The sequence below is a fragment of the Colletotrichum orchidophilum genome, assembly GCF_001831195.1.
Source record: "Colletotrichum orchidophilum strain IMI 309357 chromosome Unknown Scaffold_34.1, whole genome shotgun sequence".
In the NCBI taxonomy this organism is placed as follows: domain Eukaryota; kingdom Fungi; phylum Ascomycota; class Sordariomycetes; order Glomerellales; family Glomerellaceae; genus Colletotrichum; species Colletotrichum orchidophilum.
This window is the reverse complement of record NW_019172990.1, coordinates 122,961-141,713: the sequence shown is the minus strand read 5'-3', so window position 1 is coordinate 141,713 and position 18,753 is coordinate 122,961. Positions and strand designations below refer to the sequence as shown.

Here is an 18,753-nt window from a genome sequence, read left to right as displayed (position 1 = left end):
CCGGACCCAAGACCCCGTGTCTTGATGCCCAGCTCGCCTGTGCACCACTCACATTCGTCCGCCCTCTTTGACTCGGCCTGCCAACCAGCCGACAGCCGACTTCGAGTGACCTGTACATGTAGCTAGGACCAGTACGTGGAGACCAACACACACACACACAAACACACACTTCATCACGCATATTGGTCGTCACACCCGTACGCAAGGTACGTTGCCCACAGGAAGCATACCCGCCTGCCTACTCGCAAACCACATGTCAAAAACAAGTGACCCATCTGCAGGCTGCCGTGTCTGGTACACTCACACACAACACGTGCGTCTTCCGTCTCATTAGATACCCCAAATCATACACTGCCGAATCATAAATAATCTACAGCCGACAAACGCCGTTCATGCCAAACCGTGCCGTACCGTACCGTACCGTCCCAATCAGGAATCAATAGTAGGGGCGGGGGGTCGTTCGTGCGTAATCTTAAGCCAACCCGGGACAGGGTCGCCGTTTACTCCAAACTCATTCTGGCCTCATCGCCGATCCCCCATTGCCCGCCCTCCTTGCCCTGCAGAGCGAGATTCAACTTCAGACCCAGCGCCGCAGCTTCTTCTTCGCTCTTGGCCTCACTCGCCCGACGACTTCGATCCTGCTCTTTGTCGGCTTTGCTGGCAACGCTCTTATCCGTAACCTTCCTTCGCAGTGATGGCGCCCTGAAAAATGACCGTCCGCCAGAACTCGTCGAGAGAGTCGATGCTGTGTCGTCCTTTTCTCTTTCCAGGTCCTTATCTGATAGTGGCAGGTCTTGCGCAGACTGCGTAGTAGGGGAAACCATTTTTTCTTCGAGCGTGCTGTACCTCTGCGTCGTCAAGGCGGGGCCCGGGGGTCCTGACGTGGGCGAGCCGGGCCGGGCAGAATTCGGTGCTTGCGCAGCGTCCAGTTCGTGTGCCATTTCGTCCTCCGAAACCTCCACCAGCTCGGCGTCGCGGTACCACTTTCTCCTCCGTGTCCAACGCCCCCATCCGTCGGCACCGCGGCGACCGTTTTGCCACTGGCCGGCATGTATTAGTCACAAGTGTATTGCGCTCAGCCACAAGAACCGGAGCTCACCTTATTGTCGTAATAGATCCATCCATTCTTCCCAGGTTCTCCGTCATAGTCGACGGGTTCGGTCCCGTCATCCGGAACCCCATCGACCCTCCATTTGCTTCCTTCGACCCACCGCCAGCGCATGTTACTTCCATCCTCAACCTCGGGCAGCTCAAAAGTGTCTCGCGAAGGCACGGGGTTATTATGTTCGTCGGTCCAGGCTGATCGCTCATAGGCAAACATGCTCTGTGTCCAACCCAGGCCGACCCAACGTCGCTGGTTCTCGTATATAATAAAGGTGAACTTTACACCCGCGTCCTTGCTCGTGGCATTGTTACCATGCCTGTGAGACTGCTTGCGCAGGGCCTTGGTGAGCTCAGATATTGCTGGCTTGGACTGCACCTTGCCATTCCCTGCAGCCGTTATTTGGACAGGAACAGCCTTGACGGGCTTCTCAAATGTTAAGCCGGTGACCAGGGCCGCCGTCCTGCGGATCGTAGCGCTCCGCCAAAGAAGCGTCCGGGCGACTCGCAAGAATCTAGCATGCCATGTCAGCAGCAGAGTGCCGAAAAGCAGAGCTACCCGTCGAGTCGTGATAATGCGTAGTGGTGGGAGCGTCAAGGCTATCCAAATGGGCGTGCAAAACAAGATTCGAACAAACAGGGTTGTCAAGGCCGGCCGTGTCGTGGCAGACGTCGGGGTCCGCTGGGTGCTCAGGAAGTCGGTCAATTCAAGGAGCGGCTCGAGCAAGAGGTTACATCGTCCCGTGAACTCCTTCAATGTCTCAACAATCTCGTCCAACGTCTTCTGGTGCCTTGTGTTCGTCGCCTCGGACTCGCCCCGTTGATGACCCTTGGCCGTGCTCGTGGCGGTACTATTCTTGGGCGTCGACTTCTGTGCCTTGCCTCCGGCTGTTACCCCAGCGCTCTGCGCGCTGGTGGGATCTTTGGAAGCCGGCTCTGTCCATCCGCTACTGCTCAGCGGACTGAAGCGCCTGCCGTACATGCCCAGTATCAACGTCAGGACAACGACGATCGGTCCTGCCACGCGCACAACAATATCGCCATAGAGGACAATGGCCCAAAAGGAGGCTAGCAAAAGGAAGCTCTCCCACGGATCGTTGGTTGTCCATGTCAACAACCCGGCTAGCTTATTGAGGGGCAAGAGAAAAGGATGCGAGTATGCTAATGCGCGGGTGATTTGCGGCGGCGTCGCCAGGAGGAGGGGCGACTTTTGATGAACGATGATGGTGGACTGGCGGGAGGATCGGCTCGGAGTGGTTGCGGCGAGGGTGACTGGGGAGAATGTCGCGTATGTTGGAGGCGCACCGGAGGGGGTACCGTCGAAGCCGGGGCCCTGGGAGGGATCGTTAACGAAGTCGGCGTCGGCGCCGCGGTGGGCTTTTGGGGTCGACATGTGGACTAGCCAGGGCGTATCCTGCACCAGGTAACAGAATGGTCAGCCTGGCCGTTAGGTTGAAAGAGATGGGCGTGTAGATGGATGGATGCAGCCGTTGCAAGCGTCCGTCAATGAGGCCGGAGGGGGGATGAGGTGTGCAGAGAAGATGCCATTTGGGGTGAAATGCAATGTGTGTGATGTGTGAGGATGGGAAAGAAATGCTAGGTAGAGAGCAGACGAGCGGAAAGGTTAATTATGACGTGGCTGATGCGTTGAAGGATGCCAAAGCGCAGAGGCAGCTGAGCAGAAAGACAGAGGCACAGAGACGCAAGACAGCCAGGCGTGCCAGGGTAGCTGTGTCCGTCTGTCTTTCAGTCTGTCTGTGAGCTAGCCATCTGCTGCCAGCAGCTGTCCCAAGCTCAGCTCTAATGACCTGAACCAAATGGCAGACAGACAGACACCCAACATCCCATCTACGTCTCTCTCTTCTCTGTCTCTCTCGGCCACGGCGGAACAAGGCGGAGCTGGTGCGCTTGATAGCTCTGGGAATCCGTAGGCTGCTCCGTAATGACGAACAGACTACAGGGCAAGGGGGATAGGCGGGGTCGGGGGTGGGGGTGGTTCGGGGAGGGTCTCTCTCTCTCACAAAGGCAGCCATCAATGTCCGAGGTCCTCCACTGCTTCCGCAGAGCTTCGGGGCCGCTGTGGCTTCTGCGCGTTGTCGTCGTCGTCGCCTTCTCGGGTGCTTCTCGAGGGTAAGATCTAACTCGGATCAAGGGTTGTTGGTCGGGGGGATTGCCAACCAGAGGGCAGCGCGTGTCGCAGGATGACGGAGGGTTATAGGAAATCAGTAAATGAGGCCGGCTGCGATGGCATGCGCATATCCTCCACAAGGCCGAATTCGATGGCAATTGTTTGGCTCTGTGGATCGTAACGTCATCGGTTTCGGTCGCAGCTGGGGGCAGTCGTGGATCAGGTCGTCGCAGTCGTTCGCTTGTCGCACTTTAAAGTGTCCGTCGCGGCATCGGACTGGCTGTATTTTGTCCGGTCTCTCTCCCTCTCTCTCTGTCTCTCTTCCTTCTCACCCAAAAGCCAGGCAGGATTTTGGGTCCGTACGTCGCACAACAGCTACAGTTTGTACAAAGCAACGACTACTGGTTCCGACTGGTTTGAAGCCGGGAGTTGCGATAGAGGGTTGCAGAAATATGAATAGATAAAGAGGAGAGAGAACATAAATAACGGAAAATGGCAAAGAATCGGAAAATGGATTAAGCTCGGAAAGTTGGGCGCTGAAGAAATGCGACGAGAGGGCGCTGCTGCAGGTAGCTGTAGCTGCTGAGGTATCTGTACCTAGTGGAAGTCGTCGGTAAAGTGACTAGATGTTTGCCACGTTGGTCATCATCCCCCCGCGTGCCCGTCTAAGGTAAGCTAGATAGGCAAGTAAGGTAAGGTACCTTAGGTACCTACATGTAGGTAATTGTAGGTAATTAGGTACGTTACCACCTTACCTCCTGCACGCAGCACTCGGGCTAAGCTCACCTCCAACCTCTCACCTCACCCAGCCTTTCTCTCTCTCACATCTCACCCGGGCTCTCACTTCAACCCCGGCAATCACATGCAAATTCACAACCAAAACGCCCAAAGCTCCCATTTCTCGTCTCCCATCTCCCATCCCCAGATTACATAACGGCCAACGGAAGATACCTATTGGTCCACTATTCGTCCCAGCAACAGCTCATCCCGCATGGATCCCTGGAGCAGACGGAGAAAGTGGCCATCGCTTCTCACATCTTCACTCGCATCTTCTCTCACAACTTTCCCTCGCACTCTCGATTTGAAACTCTGGCGATCAATATCCCAACTTGTGCTACGGATATAACCTTATGAATTAGGACTACACCCAACCGAGCCCAAATAGGACACTACTCAGTGATTAGAACAATGGAGGGCTCTGACAACGTCACCCATGTTTTCCATATTCCCCAAAACGCCTTAAATAGTGCACCGCGTGTAGGGGGAAAATCGCTACTCCGTGCTTTGTACGCCTCGGAACCTCTCATGCCTCTTGCGATAGCCAGTCTAGTAATGTAACCGAGCCCAAACAGAGCAGAACGGCGGTGAAAAAAAATCCGCATCATCAACGCGGTATTGTTCATCCATACACAACACCACCCCCTTGCATTCCTCTCAGTGACCTCCCACACTAGTACAGATGTTGTATGTCCGGGTTCTTGGTCGAGATCCATCGATAGAACTTGGTAGCTTGCAGCCTTGCCCCGCGTTGGCTGCCCGTCAACGAGTTGGTCTCGAACACTAGTCTCTGCTCCAACTTCTCGCTATTATCTGTCTTGAGCTCCAGCTGGACCGTTGTTCCCGTCATTTTCGCTGCCTGGACTTGGCCGGCATCAACGACGGCCTCCATGCCGTCCTCTTCTTTGCTCCGCATCATGCTGCTCGACTCGTCCTCGGCAGCGAATCGCAGAAATTTGCCCGGCTGCGCCCAGTGTCTGCTACCCTCGTGGAACTCCGATACGTCGAAAAAGTTCTCTGTATCTCTCTTGCCTCCCAGAGCAGGGGACGCGGCCGCACTCCGGTCGATGACAGGCGATTGAAGCGCCGCAGGCGTAGTGCGTGGCGATTCCGATGTGCGGACTGCACGCCACTGTTCGCTGTTGACCAAGCTGGCGTGAGTCAACACTTTGGGAGTGCTACTACCCGAGGCAGTGCCGTTGCCTGTACTAAGCACCGTCTGTTTGATGGCCCCACGTTCCTGGTCCTCATGAGGGCTGCTGCTGCTCATGTTAGCAATGCTCATGCGAGGATCGGGTCGGCGAGCAGTGCTCTCGGCGCTGGTACTCCGCGGGGGCTGTTGAATCGGGCTATTCAACGCTGGCGACGCTATCTCCTTGATGCTCTTGGTAGACAGAGCGGGCGAGGGGTGCTGGCTAGCCCTCGCCATTTGATCGAGGTGGATTCCTTGACTGGGCTTCTGAGGCAGGGGGTTTCGGAGTGGCGCTGGCTGACTGAGGACTGCGCCAGTGTGCTGCATGTCAGGGGACGGCTCAGATGGCAGAGGTCGACGAGCTGCCTTTTCAGAGCTGGCTGTGCCGTTGACCAGGTTTGCGATCTGTAGCTTGGGGCTTACACGGGCAACTCTCTTGTCCAGGCTGGGGGATTTGGAAGCAGCCTTCATCGCGCTCTGGGCCAAGCTTGCCATTGACGCATGATCGATCTGGGAATGGTTTTCTCCGTCTTGCGATGCTGCCGTCTGCACGCTCTCCTGGGCATTCAGCCTCTGAGGCGCGTTGCTCTTGGCGATCTCAGTGAGCACGGGTCGCTCAGCTGCTGATTCGGCCGTCGAATGTGGGGATGCGGTGTTCATAGAAGCGCTATCCTCAGTGCGAGGGTTCGCACCGGCAGCAGATGGCAGCGCGTTCTTAGCATTCTCCGAAGATCCCTGCTGGAGAGTTGCTGGTGTTTCAAGAGCAGTGTTGGGGAGGCCTTCATTGTTGTTTGCGGTGACGGGAATGGCATTTCCTTTGGCCACGACCCGATCTTTGGACGGGGTTACTTGCGCAGCGTCGTCCATTGTCACATCCTCCTTGTCGGCTGCTGCTGCCTTGTCTTTCTTAGCTGACAGACGCGTGCCAGCAGCAGCTCCGGATCTGCCCGTCATCCAACTACTCTCGCTCAGCCGCGAAGTAGGGCGCACCTCTTGAGTGCTTCGCCTCAGAGGCTGCTGAGGGGTAGTCGGGTAGTCATCTATATCTGCCATGTCGTCATCTGAATCTTGGCTTTTTTGGCTTTTCGGCTCCACGTAATCTTCATCCTCCGAATCATCGGCTGGAGGAGGGTTGTCGCCAAAGTCGTACATGTCAACGTCAGGTACGGGGTCCGAGTCTGATGCCGAGGCAAACGAGGGTAGCTTCGCAGCAGTAGTCTCAGCAGCAGCAGCAGCCACAGTCGCAGTCGCAGTCGTCGTCGTCGTCGCCGTCGCCTCTGCCGTCGATTCTGCTTCTCCACCTGTCGGCGTTTGCCCCCCTTGCACATGAGCCAGCATTGCCTCGAACGAGTCATACCCACGAGTCTCTGCATACTTCTTTCTTGCTTGGTTCGAAGGATCCAAGGGGTCAGTAGGTCGATCAGGGTCATCAAGCAGTAGTGGCTTGAGAATAAACTTGACTCCAAGCCAGCCTAATCGAGTGTTGCCCTGCTTTTCAAACCACAAGACCGGAACGTCTCTGTCCAACATGCGTAGCTCGCCGTCTCGGTATCCCGGTGCCCAGCCACCAATGCCATCCTCATTGTACGTATAGCAGGTAGGTCTGATCTTCTTGTTGCAAAGTTGGGTGTCGCTGAGCCAGCCATCCCACCCGCACATCTTCAGTGATGTCCAGCCCAGAATCATGACTATATAGAGCTTGTTGCTTCGCGGCCATTTTGCGTGATAAATATCGCCTGGAATCGGGTTCATGATGTAATCTGCAACATCTTGATGCTTGTCCTCCTGGGTCCTGGCGTCTAGCTTTGTCTGGTAAGATCCAGCGCTGTTAGGGGGAGCCTGGAATGATGAATCGGAAACTGATGGATCCCTGACCGGAGCCATTGCGTTAACGGCTGACTGTCGTTTACCACCAGACTTCGGGCCGTGGAGCTGGTTCAGAGGTTTATAGCCGCTTTCGAAAGCAAGGCGAACGCATTCGTTGTTCAGTGCGGCAAGCTCTTCCGTGCAGTCCACGACGTGAAATCCAATGGTTTCGACTGCCAACTTATGTTCCTTCTTCTGGTGGCCATGCGAGGCGCCGTGAAGGTGCTTGGCTGCGGCTGCAAGGGCATTCTGCTTGAAATGCACCCCATGCTCGTCGCATCGCAGAATATAGAAAACGTCCTCGTACTTAACAATGTTGTGCTTGTATTCTGCCTTGCCGTTTTGGTAAACTTCGGCAAAAGTGATCGTCCTGGGGGCTATCGAATGTGGCGTATCAGTTCTCGCACGTTTCGGATCCGCATCTCCAGATGACATCTCGCTGGCATCGGACTTCCTCTTGGCCATCTTATGGCGCTTGGAATGAAAGTCTGCAGACAGCCTCAACATGTCTTCCGGTCGTAAAATAGAGCCTGGTGAGATGTCGCTGACATCACCCGGATACAGTTTGTCCCCACGGGAGCTCATGGGTCCAGATTTCGTGGGTGGCAGAGGTACTCGGTTGCTGCGATCAGCCAAGTTAGGCTGAGGGCCAATGGCAGGCTGTCCAGGTCCTGCTCTTGGAGGACCGTAGTGATTGCTACCTAGCGTAGGAACATGAGGTTGCGAAGGAAGCACTCGGGGGGGGCCATTTGCTGCAGGGGTGTTCACCGGCCGAGTTGGGTGATACAAGGTTGAAGTGCGAGGCGAACCTTGCTGCGGGCCCTGATTATGGTGAATCCAGTTCTGTCCTTGATTTGGGTGGCCCTGGTTGATCTGCTGCGACTGACGGATTTGCTGGTCGAGCTGGGACGGCATCGGAGCTGAACTACCGTGGCCAGGTATTCCATTTGTCGGTCTCTGTTGAACTGGCTGATTGGGCATCATCGGGCCTTGTGGCAGAGGCTGGCGTGCCTGCTGAGGAGGTGCGCTCGTCGCCATGACTGAGGGCGAGCCGCGCGCAGCTGGACCAACACGTCCGCCGCCCATCTGAGCCGACGAATTTGTTGGCGTACGTCCCAACATGCCAGAATTCGGAGCGTGAACAGTGTTGCGTGAAGTGTAGCCGCCGCCGCCGCCAACGGGGAACACAATGTGATGATCTCGGAGAGCGATCGTTTCGCGCTTGCCCCGCTCCTTTTCCTCGGCGTCACACCTTTGCTGGCAGGCAGCATATCGATGGGATCGTAATTCATGCTGGTACTTTTGGAGAAGCTCGCGAGCTTTCTGGGGCAGATTCAACGTGTCGACGAAACGGGCCTCATCGTCGAGATCGTGGCATGCGTCACGCTGCTGCTGTGTGAATTTGGCGTTTATGTTCTCCTTTTCTGCCTCAAAGCGGGCTTTGAGCGCTCCGAATTCAGCGAACCAACGTTTACGATCCTGTTCCAGTTCTGATTGACCATTATGTGGCATGGCCGTAACGGAAGGTGGGATACTCGCCATAACGACGAGATTGAGTCTGCTGTACACTGAAGGGTGTCTGTCTTGGTAGGCCGGCAGAGGTTTTAAGAGGTATTAATTCGACCCTCTGCTGATAGTAAGTTGACCAACTGGCTCAGTTTGGACGACCCATGCCCAAGACTCAGCCACGAACAGAACCTATCCCAAACATGCTATTAGACACTGCAGTCAAAGATACTCCAAACCTGTGGCTAATCAGGGGTAAGCAAAATGGGAGCTGAATATACCGATTAATCCAGGTGGGATGTTGACAACGGATGTGCCTCTATTTGACTAGGGTCGAAGGAAGTGTTGTCCACCGAATCAACACAGGCAAGTAGCCTATTCAACACTCCCAAGGCAATCGCGGGAATCGAAATCCGCAAAAATAACAGCCGACCAAATGAACACGTTGGGTGAAGTTCAAGGTTTTTGAGCTGTCGAATGACCGGGCAATATCAACGATTGGTCGGTGAGTGGAGGTATGACTCCTAACCACGGGTCGCAAACAGATAAGATATCGTTTGCAGCGGCAGAACGACAATGAAGCGATGCGTTGGACAATGTGATGTGCCGCGAAGAGGTAAGTTGGCGGTGAAACTCGATGTCTAGTAGACAAAGGGGTTTGCGAGATGAGGAGTCGACAGATGTGAATAGTGGCGGAGGTGTCGGCGTGTAAGATTGTCGTCAGCAATGAAGTGATGACGAGCCAAGCGATAAGGGGACCTTTGGCTCGGACGGGGGGGTATGTAGGTAAAAGTTGAGGTAGGCGAGTAGGCGTAGGCAGGTGCCGCGGTGGTAATGCGGCGGGGGGTTGTGTAGGTGGCAACTCAACGACGTCTGCCTATTGGGGTTACTGCGTAGTGTGACCTGTTCGGTCCCGGTTAGGATAAGGTGCCAGGCAGAAATAGAGTAGAAGTGGTTTGGATCTAGGTGCCAGATGCCAGATGCAGAGATGCGGGACCGCTCATCTATGGTGGCGGTCGAAAATAGAAGCTGTACAGGGCTGCAGTACCTCGAGATGATGTTGTTTGGGCGGGGGTGTGGGAAGGTGGGTGAACTGGGTGAACTGGGTGGAGAGATCAGAGTAAGGTAAGGTAAAAGAGAGAGAGAAAGAGATAGGGTGGATGATCGGTAGGAAGGCGGTTGAAGGATGACAAACAACAAAGGGGAAAGAGTATGAAGGAATGATGCAAGCAAGCAGTAAGTGAGTGAGTGAGTGAGTGACTGGGAAGGTGGCAGGTGATGGAAGATGGACGATGAATAATGGACGTTGGGTAAATGGGTACGAAATGTGGGAAGGTACGGGAGGGCGAGGAAGGGAAGGAAGGGAAGAAGGGAAATTAGTCCATTGTTTCCGGGAAAGTCCAATGCTTGCTGTCCCTCCCAGTGAATGACATTACGACTAAGGTAGGTACATAAGAACTGCCAGCTAAGGGTACGATAGGTAAGGATGGTGGTGCACCTCTGCCGCCCGTTGCTTCCTCTTACCATCATAGACGACGAGGCAAGGAAAGACCAAACCAGACCGGGCAGTAACGCAGTGAGATGAAGAAAGAAGGAAGGAACCTAGTAGGCACTGTATGGATACCTAAGGTACCTTGGGCAAAATGCTCTCGTCGTCGACAATTAGGGTACGTACCTGATTTGCTTGTCGTTCTATCCGTACCTGGAAGTATTTGGCAAACTGTCAGAGCCCATGCCAATTGGAAAGGACGCAGGACCCTCCACATACTACCGTACTACAGGCGAGATGTCCAATTGTTCCCGTCCTACGATTGGGTGTAGTTGGAGGGGGGAATGGGAGATGAGCATGAGCGTACAGAGGAGTGGGTAGCAAGACAAATGGAATTAGGATGGGCCGAGAAGAATGATGAATACTTTTAAGAAAAAGCAAGACCAGGGCTTGCAGTGTGCATGTAGGAAGGAAAAGCGCTCATTCGGTGGCTACTTGTACCGGACCAGACTAGACTGAGGTAGAGACAGTATCTTTTGCCTGGGCTGGAGCGTGCATGAGTGTGGGAGAGCATAATTAAGAGATTGAGCGCGTGAGTGAGTGCGTTTGTGGTGTGTGTGTGTGTGCAAGCACATGCAGGCTGGTAACGGCTCCGTGTTTTTGGGGCGCTTTTGGTTTATCAGCGCCAATTCCGTACTGATGCAGGAAATTGATTTTAATGTCTATTCTATTTTCCCCCTCTCCCCCGCCCGCCTTTACGGCAAGAGATACATTGCTCTCTCGGGCCCAGCTGTGATTGGAAGGCCATACCTTCGGTACGTAAGTTAGGTACCTACGGCGGCCAAGCGCCTTGGGGTACGTATCCTATTCCCAATCTGAGTTGCGCCCAGTGGTCACGGCAAGGTGGGATAGGTACATACCTACCTACCTAGGTTCTTTGCCAACCTAACCTTACCTTACCAATCAAGGTACCTTAGTGTAGGTACCTTACCGGGGGTACGTATGTTTCTCTACACGTGTACACACTCTGCGACTGCGTATCTCAAGGTAAGTCCGCGCCGTCGCTCTCTGGCTTTCTCTCAAACACACTCCTGTTCTTGCATTCGGATTATCCATATCTCAATCGCAATGGAGCCACCCAACACTTATCGGAAAACCTACTCTGAAATGGACGTAGCGTTCCGCTGAGTGGGTATCCCCGGCTCAGAAAGACCTGGGTACATCACCTATACCTTGCATAGCCTCACATTGCTCGACTTTAGGTACAAAGTATGGACGGTAAGGCGTGCGGCGTGCGGTTTCCCAGTCCCCTCACCCGTGTGTCCGTTATACCGTTGGATTTATACGAAGTGTTCGTACTCCGAACCTTAGTCTGTACGCCTACTAATTACCTTCCATGGCTACAGTGCTCCTATTACACTCTTGGCACGGTGGGCCGAATCCGTACCTAAGCTCTCACTCAGCTCGGCGCCACGCTCAGCACAGTCCAAGGCTCCAAGCCCGCTTCTCCAAAGAAGTCCACACACTCATCAGTTCCCATCTCATCTCATCCCATCTTAAAAGTATTGGACCGTAGGATCTATCGGACGTATCCGATTAGCCGAACATGCCCTCAGCATTTGGTGTCTGGTCGCATTAGGGAACTCATCAGCGAGGACCCCAAAATACGCTTCGCCGCTCTCCAACGCCGTCGGGCTCACACATCTCTGTGTCCCACTGCCCAAAATCTCCGGCCCCGTCACGGCGTCACCTCGTCACTCTCGTGAGACGGAAAATCTTTCAAGACACTCAAGATTGAATTGATCCTCGTGGCCCTCCCCTCTCATACACACGACCCCACCACCACCACCACCACCACCAAGACACCATTGACTCCTTGAAGAGGGGGGAAAGCGAACTGCTCATGTGCTCTTTGGGCTCCAAGGAGACGGGATCAATCCGCACGGCATCTGGTTTGCGCCAAATCCCCGTATCACCCTGCACCCTGCGCCCCTGGCAGGCAGGCCATGCGGCCATGATTACTTACCACCACCCATGCCTTACCGCCGTGCTACATATGCCATGCCGCTATTATTGGCCCTAGTCGCTCACTGCTCACTGCTCCGTGCTCACCCCCTTATCTCACCTCACCTCACCTCACCTCACCTCGCCTCACCTCGCCTCATCACACAACGTCCACCGCCGCCGCGCTTGACCTGATTACAGGCCTAATGAGAAGCCTATTCCTCGGGTCGATACGGTACCTCACTCGCGTTCGTCCGGCTCTTCTCAAACACAATGGACAAACGTTGCAAGTGCAAGGCACAGTTTGGCCATGGCTCTCGTACCGGTCTGACAGAAAGCAAATCATACATTCGCCAGACTCTCTCACTCACCGATTTCTACGCGGACTTTACAGCCCAACTGGCCCCGTGACTTGGCACCACTCGCGAGGCAAGGCATCGGTATATTGCGTCGTCCTACGGATACAGTTCATAAAAGCGTCTTTCATTGGCTCACTATTGAGCCTTTTTGGTAATTTTCGCCCGGCAACCCACGCGACTCATCACAGGCCCCCTGCCAAACTATCACTTTGCCGGCGCATTTGCACTTTCCACCTCTGGAGTCCTGGACATTGGATCAGCCACTGGCCAATAATACAGTCTGGGAGACGTTAGGTCGATCGGCATCGTGTCCAGGGCCGACAAACAATAGCTTGCACCTTGTTTCCCGCTGACAGCTTACCTTGTTCAGCTTAGTAGCTCCCGGGGTCCGGCATACAGTTTCGCTCTCGGCCTCTATTTACCTTTTAAACCATGATACGAAGTGTTCGTAGTTCGTACAAACGCGCAACGGCCGGTGGCACGTCCGACATCCGTCGTCCCCCCACTCATCCATGTCGCAGTTGAGAGTTGCGGAATCAAAAATATTAGATGATGCCGCTATTCCAAGTCGGACCATATTTCCGCGCCGCCCAACTTAAAACGTGCCTTTTTATAATTTATCACACTCGAAACCTCTCGTCGTGTCCGCAGTCCGCGTGGGGTCGTAGCCGTGGATCCCATCCCCTTTTCCGGGAATGCATGCACGCACCAAACTCTTATGCTGCCGTCCGCCGTACAGATCTGTAAAACGGAGGTACCGCCTGCTAGGGTTTATTTTTGCCACTACTGGATATTTTGTCATTGTACGGTTAAAGCGTAATGTTGTTTTTTGTAGTTTTTCTGCAGCCTGATTATTACATGTCATCCCGGTCGCCCGTTGGCGTCGACCCTGAGCCGATCACACCACATGGGCAAAATACTGCCCCCTTCTCGGCGTCGCACGCACACACACACCGGCAGCGCAAACCCCCAACCAACACGCAGGAAACTAACTATACAACGCTTCCAAACGCTTGTTGACATTCTTGCCGACTAAAGAAAGTATTCCCACTGACCACTGTCCACTGTCCACTGCCGGCCTGTGACCCGTCCAACAAGCTCCCGTAAACTTCTTCATGCTGACCCCTCTCAAACATTAAATTGCTTCCGAGGCCCCAATGTCCGTCCTGTTGGTTACTTACTAGTCCTCAAACCTTGCAAGTTCATACTGCGTCCGCACAGTGATAAACTCTTTATGGACAGGTCACCATTTTAGCCTTTCCGTGCCATTCTCGGCGCCGCCTCACGATACCTACTGTACCTGGCTCAGTCTTGACTTCAAAACTCTGCGCAGCCCAGTGTAACTTCATCCAGCTGAACCATATTGGTCCCCTTGGCTCTTGTCTATATCTGTGACTCAATTCTAACGTGGTGCAACTCTAATATCTAATGCGGACGGCCAGTCCGACATACCCCTACGCACCCGCCATTACCCATGCAACTAGGTGATAGAGCGTGCGGCGTGTACCTCTGTTCAATGCAGCCAACGAGCGTTCGATATTCGGAACCTGCATTACTGTGGACGTCCAGTCTGACAACAAACTAGTTGATGTGGTGGCCATGGCTCGAATTTGCGTTCCTGAGACCTGAGTGAGCCGTGCGTAGTGAGATACCTAGTGTATCCGTAGGCGTTTATATCCCCTGGGAGCACAGTTGGTATGCAGAGCTTGACTCAAATGACGCCATTCATACCATGGATTCCACATCCTGACGGGTCCTTGGTCCTTGGGCCAAGACAAGAAACCCACGAAAAGAGACACAGAGGCAAAAAGCGACCAGAAGTGGAGGAACGAAAGTCCGGACAAGCCGGGCCTCCTGAAGTTCCGTGTCCTCGGCGTCAAGGAGGGACCACCCCTCTTATAAGCCGAGACTTCGTACTGTCGTACAAATCCGAGAATACCATCCCCATCAATACCTATCGGCATCCCACAATATGGGGGGGTCCAATCAGGGATACTTTTTTGCGAAAGCGAACAAACTCTGTAACCTTGATGGGACCTGACCCTCTCTACAGGCTTGAGGCGAACACGTCCCCTCTTTTCACTTTGTTTTCTACCTAGGTAGCCTTTCTCTAACACCCTGCCAACGCAAAGTCGCTCACACACGCTTGCGGCTCCCACGCACAGCCTACGACGCAATTCCTTCTCCGTAATCCATAATTCTTTTTTTGCCACACCCTGTAACAGTACCAGCCTTCGCGGCAGGCCGACAGTGACTAATGAGACCGACCCTACGCCCTGCAATAGACTAGGCATTCTTCTTCTGTTTCTCAATGGCCGTTGACCGTTGACACCGTCAGGCCAATCAATCCTTCGATTCCTTCCTTTTCTTGGCCTCGTTACTTACGGAAACATGAATGTTCAATGTACCGAATGCAGGGCCAAGTCTTACGAGCACTATTCCCCATTCCGCCCAATCCCCGTCCGCCACGCATGTAATCAGTAATGCTGGAAAGGATACCCGCCACACTTTTGCATTCATCGCAGCTCATGTGCCTTCTTCTGACCGCCAAGCAGATAGGCTGTAGGGTTATACGGAAATACAGGCTACTACTAGCCTGGAAGAGGAGGATGCTCTGATTTGCCGTCTGCCTGCATTGCGCCATCCAACACCAACAGCCGCACTCTCAGCCGGTCAAGTTGCTCGTCATGCAAGCATGAGTCAGTGAGTGTATGCGTAGCGTGTCTGCGTAGCAAGTTCTGCGCCTACTGTTCAACGGGAATTTATGTCGAGGTTTATTTGGACGTTTGAGCCTGCTTGTCTTGATGCCAGATTGAAACTTGTCGTTTTGATGCTCATAACCTGATTTGATATCTTGATTGCACTGTAGAGTTGTGTTGAAAACCTCGGCCTACACTACAGCTTCTCATACCTGCAATTCGATTCTTCTTTTCACCATGAAATTGGTGAAACAGCGATGGTGAGGTTCCACCGCACAAGTCCAATATTGGATTTGATCCGGCGTCCATATCATCGCCGAAGGCTGCTCCTTAAGATCGGCCATTGCGGAGCTCTCCGACCACAGTCAGGGATCCAAAGTCCCAAACTTGAATCCCTGTCTCACTAGGCGTAGATCACTAATCTCCATCAGAATCCACCCTGTCCAACCGAGAGACGGGTAATGCCATGTTCTCATCAAGAGGGGCGGCGAGTAGAGGATCACCTTCCTGAGGCTTGCTCAGTAGCCACTAATAGCTGACATGACACGGGTAGTGATCCTCAAAAAGCAAACTCTACGCTTAGCAAGCGCATTTACAAAAATTCGTATAGTATGGCTGGGTATACGAAAACTCGGACCGATGCCGAGATATTCGCTAGGATGGGACGTGTGTAGAAAGCTTCAACACACGTGTACGTTTTGCATTTACTGCTAGTTGTATATTTTCTTGCTGTATCCGCCTTAAGTCCCCGGGAAGAGGCGGCCCAAACGCAAACTAATTAGCAGCTAGAACTAAGCTCGCCATCGGTTCTCGGACAGAAACACTGTACAGTTATTGGCGGTGTACTTTTTTTTTTCCTCTTTCCAAACTGGGGCATTGTTCCCCGTGTGGAAACTTGCCTGATTCGTGCAGTTGAGACCGCTATCCAAACTCTGCACCCTGCGCAGCTCCCGAGAATACAAAGTGTCACAAGGTGCGAGAGTGTGTGTGTGGGTGGGTGGGTGGGTGGTGCGGCGTGTCTAGATGCCGAGCAGTGCGGGAGGTGCCCCTTTGGAGATCCCACAGTAGCTGTGTCAGTATCCTTGGCCGAGCCACGAGGTTCTCGCCAGTCATCCCATGTTGCGCGCGGCGTCTACGAGCACCCTGTGTTTATAGGAAGGGGAGTAGCCTGTCGTGTCTGGGTAAAGTTTCAAGCTATTCTGGACATTCCGCCGACGCTCAACTGCACAAGATTCACATTGAGTCGAATTCCGGATTTCAAATGCTCTCTCGTTTTGGGCTCAACGAAATTCGGGTCTTATTGACCAAGATTGTCCGCGGGGTGCGTGGACCGCGACCGTGGGAGGCACGTTGCTATTTCCCGGCGCCGAAGACCCAGTCATTTCTTGCGCCATTGACTAGGTGTATCAGTATCCGTACTCTCCCGGAATATCGGGTTATCTATATGATCCAAGGTAAGGAATGGTGCCCAACAGAGAAACCAAGACTTGATTGCAGCATGGATTATCGCGAGGAAAACCACCGCACGTTTAACCATTGCTAGTCATTTTTCCATAGCTATGTTTCAGAGTCTAGTTCTAGAGCAGGAAGAGATATCAGGCTGTATGCATCTGTCACAGTATGGCACCCACATCACGGAGAAATAGTCCGCATGGATATGTGCTAACTGTGACAACTCCATCTCCCCATGCGGAATTTGATGCTCAAGCTTAGAACACCAAGTGGGAGACAGAAGCAGCCAATCGAAGCTGTTACTTCCTCTGACATGTGATGCGTGTCCCTCCAACCTGACCTCCAGTGAAGACTTCGTCTACGGCATCATAAAATGCTGTGAGATCAGCATCTACTGACGGGTCTTCCTTGTAGGCTCCAGCACGCTCATGCACAAAATCAGTCCAGATGGTCGACATGTCAACCCAACTCGTGACCTCAAACCCAGCCTTCTCGAGCTCCGCGATGTAGTGCTCTTTATCAGGCAAGTCTGGACAGGAAACCGAGCTCCTCAGGACTTTGAGAGTCTTGGCGTCCAAAGGAGTACGGGCGAAGAAGTCTTCAATATACATCTTCCCTCCTGGCTTGAGAACACCGTTTGCTTTCTTGAACAGGGCTTCTCGGTCTGGAATATGCAGAATGCACAGGAACGAGACGATGTGATCAAACGGCGCGCCCACTTTGCCAGAGTCAAGTTCGAGGAAGTTCCCGTTGATGGACGTCGCATTTGCCCCAGCGCCCGACTTATCGTTAATGGTCTGAGCAATGTTGTGGATTTCCTCTTGCAGCTCAATGCCAGCTGTCGTAACATGGAAGCGTTGGTAGAGGTATCTGCCCGTCCCGCCGAACCCGGATCCGATGTCGAGCAACCGGTCCCCGTCTTGCAGGTCCAATTGCTTAGCCGCGTTTTCAATGGCAGCGTCGCCCAGGTAGTGCATGCAGTCAAAAGACTTTGTGTCTTCTGCCTCCCACTCCGTCTTGTCCTTTAATCTATCCAGCGTGCGGTGAACCCGGTTGAGCTTGTAGAGATTCATGTCCGGGACATCGGAGGCGGTATTGTGAGTTGACGGCATGGTGGATGAGTGACCCGGCAGTTGGCTTCGGGGTTCTCGGTCTCAGTACTAGTCGGCGGCTGATTGGGGTCAAAAGGTCGAGTCAGAAAAGTCTCTTTAGGTCCGCGGTGGGATGAGCCAATGCTGATGCTGATCAGAGAGGTACAACTTACTGCCCTTTTGTACTGGTTCGTACGAGTAGCTCCCTTGATGGCGTCGTTGGGATACTTCAGCTGGTTTGGAGGTAGCGCCAATTTACCCCTCGCTTTCATCGTCGACGTCACACATTCGTCTTGCGGAACATGACAGGTCGCACGTTCCGCCAGGGATTAGAGTTCCGGTCCGCGATTGAAAAAAGATAATGCGGCAGTGCTGAGAATTGCTATCCTATAGATGGTAAGACAGACCAGAGACCTTGTATGAATTAGCTGACGTACCTCGGTGAGACATTGTCTATCGCGCTGTAGGCCGCTGCAATTGGTCATAGTGCTCCCATTTGCATGGAGCTGCATAAGTGGGCGTTATCTGCCTCGGTAAAGTGTAGGTTCCGGAGATAAAGACTACACGACGGAAAGAGGGTTGATGCAGCCGACGGGTAAGACGATTAGAATACCCCCGAATCCAGAAGTGGGGGATAAGATATCAAGGCTTTGATTGAAAAGGCTTGTTCATGTTGATGCTTCGTACTGGACTTACCGCCTTCCATTGAATTGCCTATTTGTGACACGGTAGTCAATGAACTTTGATTGGACACGTACGACGTAGTGCCTCGATCCCCAACTTCCGTGGAAATGTGACAGTATTTTGGCTTCATTACGGGAATTGACGGTTCAATCAGCGAAGAGCCGCAAAGGCAGCATTGAATCAAATAATGAGACGCGCCGGAAATACAGGAAGGACAGAGCTCTACCTACACATACTATACCTGTGTATGGGCTTTCAAAATAAGTATTCACGTTTATGTAAAAGTACACGTTCGGGCAAAATTCTTCTAGGACGCTCATTTTCCAGCAGCGCAACAGCGTAACAGCATTCATTGGATCTTGCAGTACGCTTTCAATCTCAGAGTGGTACGTGGCCTTTTGAGAT

The 18,753-nt window shown here is 53.3% G+C and overlaps 3 protein-coding genes across 3 annotated transcripts; all 3 read right to left on the bottom strand.

Moving 5' to 3' along the window:
• Positions 1 to 500: 500 nt before the first annotated feature.
• Positions 501 to 2,494, bottom strand: CORC01_05014 (integral peroxisomal membrane peroxin; the record flags this gene model as incomplete). Its single annotated transcript, XM_022616661.1, has 2 exons — positions 501 to 1,040; positions 1,100 to 2,494. 2 exons carry the CDS (start codon positions 2,492 to 2,494, stop codon positions 501 to 503), a joined length of 1,935 nt encoding a protein of 644 aa, XP_022476802.1.
• A 2,185-nt stretch (positions 2,495 to 4,679) lies between these two features.
• Positions 4,680 to 8,606, bottom strand: CORC01_05013 (uncharacterized protein; the record flags this gene model as incomplete). Its single annotated transcript, XM_022616660.1, has 1 exon — positions 4,680 to 8,606. The coding sequence occupies one exon, from the start codon at positions 8,604 to 8,606 to the stop codon at positions 4,680 to 4,682; it is 3,927 nt and encodes a 1,308-aa protein (XP_022476801.1).
• An 8,266-nt stretch (positions 8,607 to 16,872) lies between these two features.
• On the bottom strand, positions 16,873 to 17,685 carry CORC01_05012 (methyltransferase domain-containing protein; the record flags this gene model as incomplete). Its single annotated transcript, XM_022616659.1, has 1 exon — positions 16,873 to 17,685. One exon carries the CDS (start codon positions 17,683 to 17,685, stop codon positions 16,873 to 16,875), a length of 813 nt encoding a protein of 270 aa, XP_022476800.1.
• Positions 17,686 to 18,753: the final 1,068 nt, after the last annotated feature.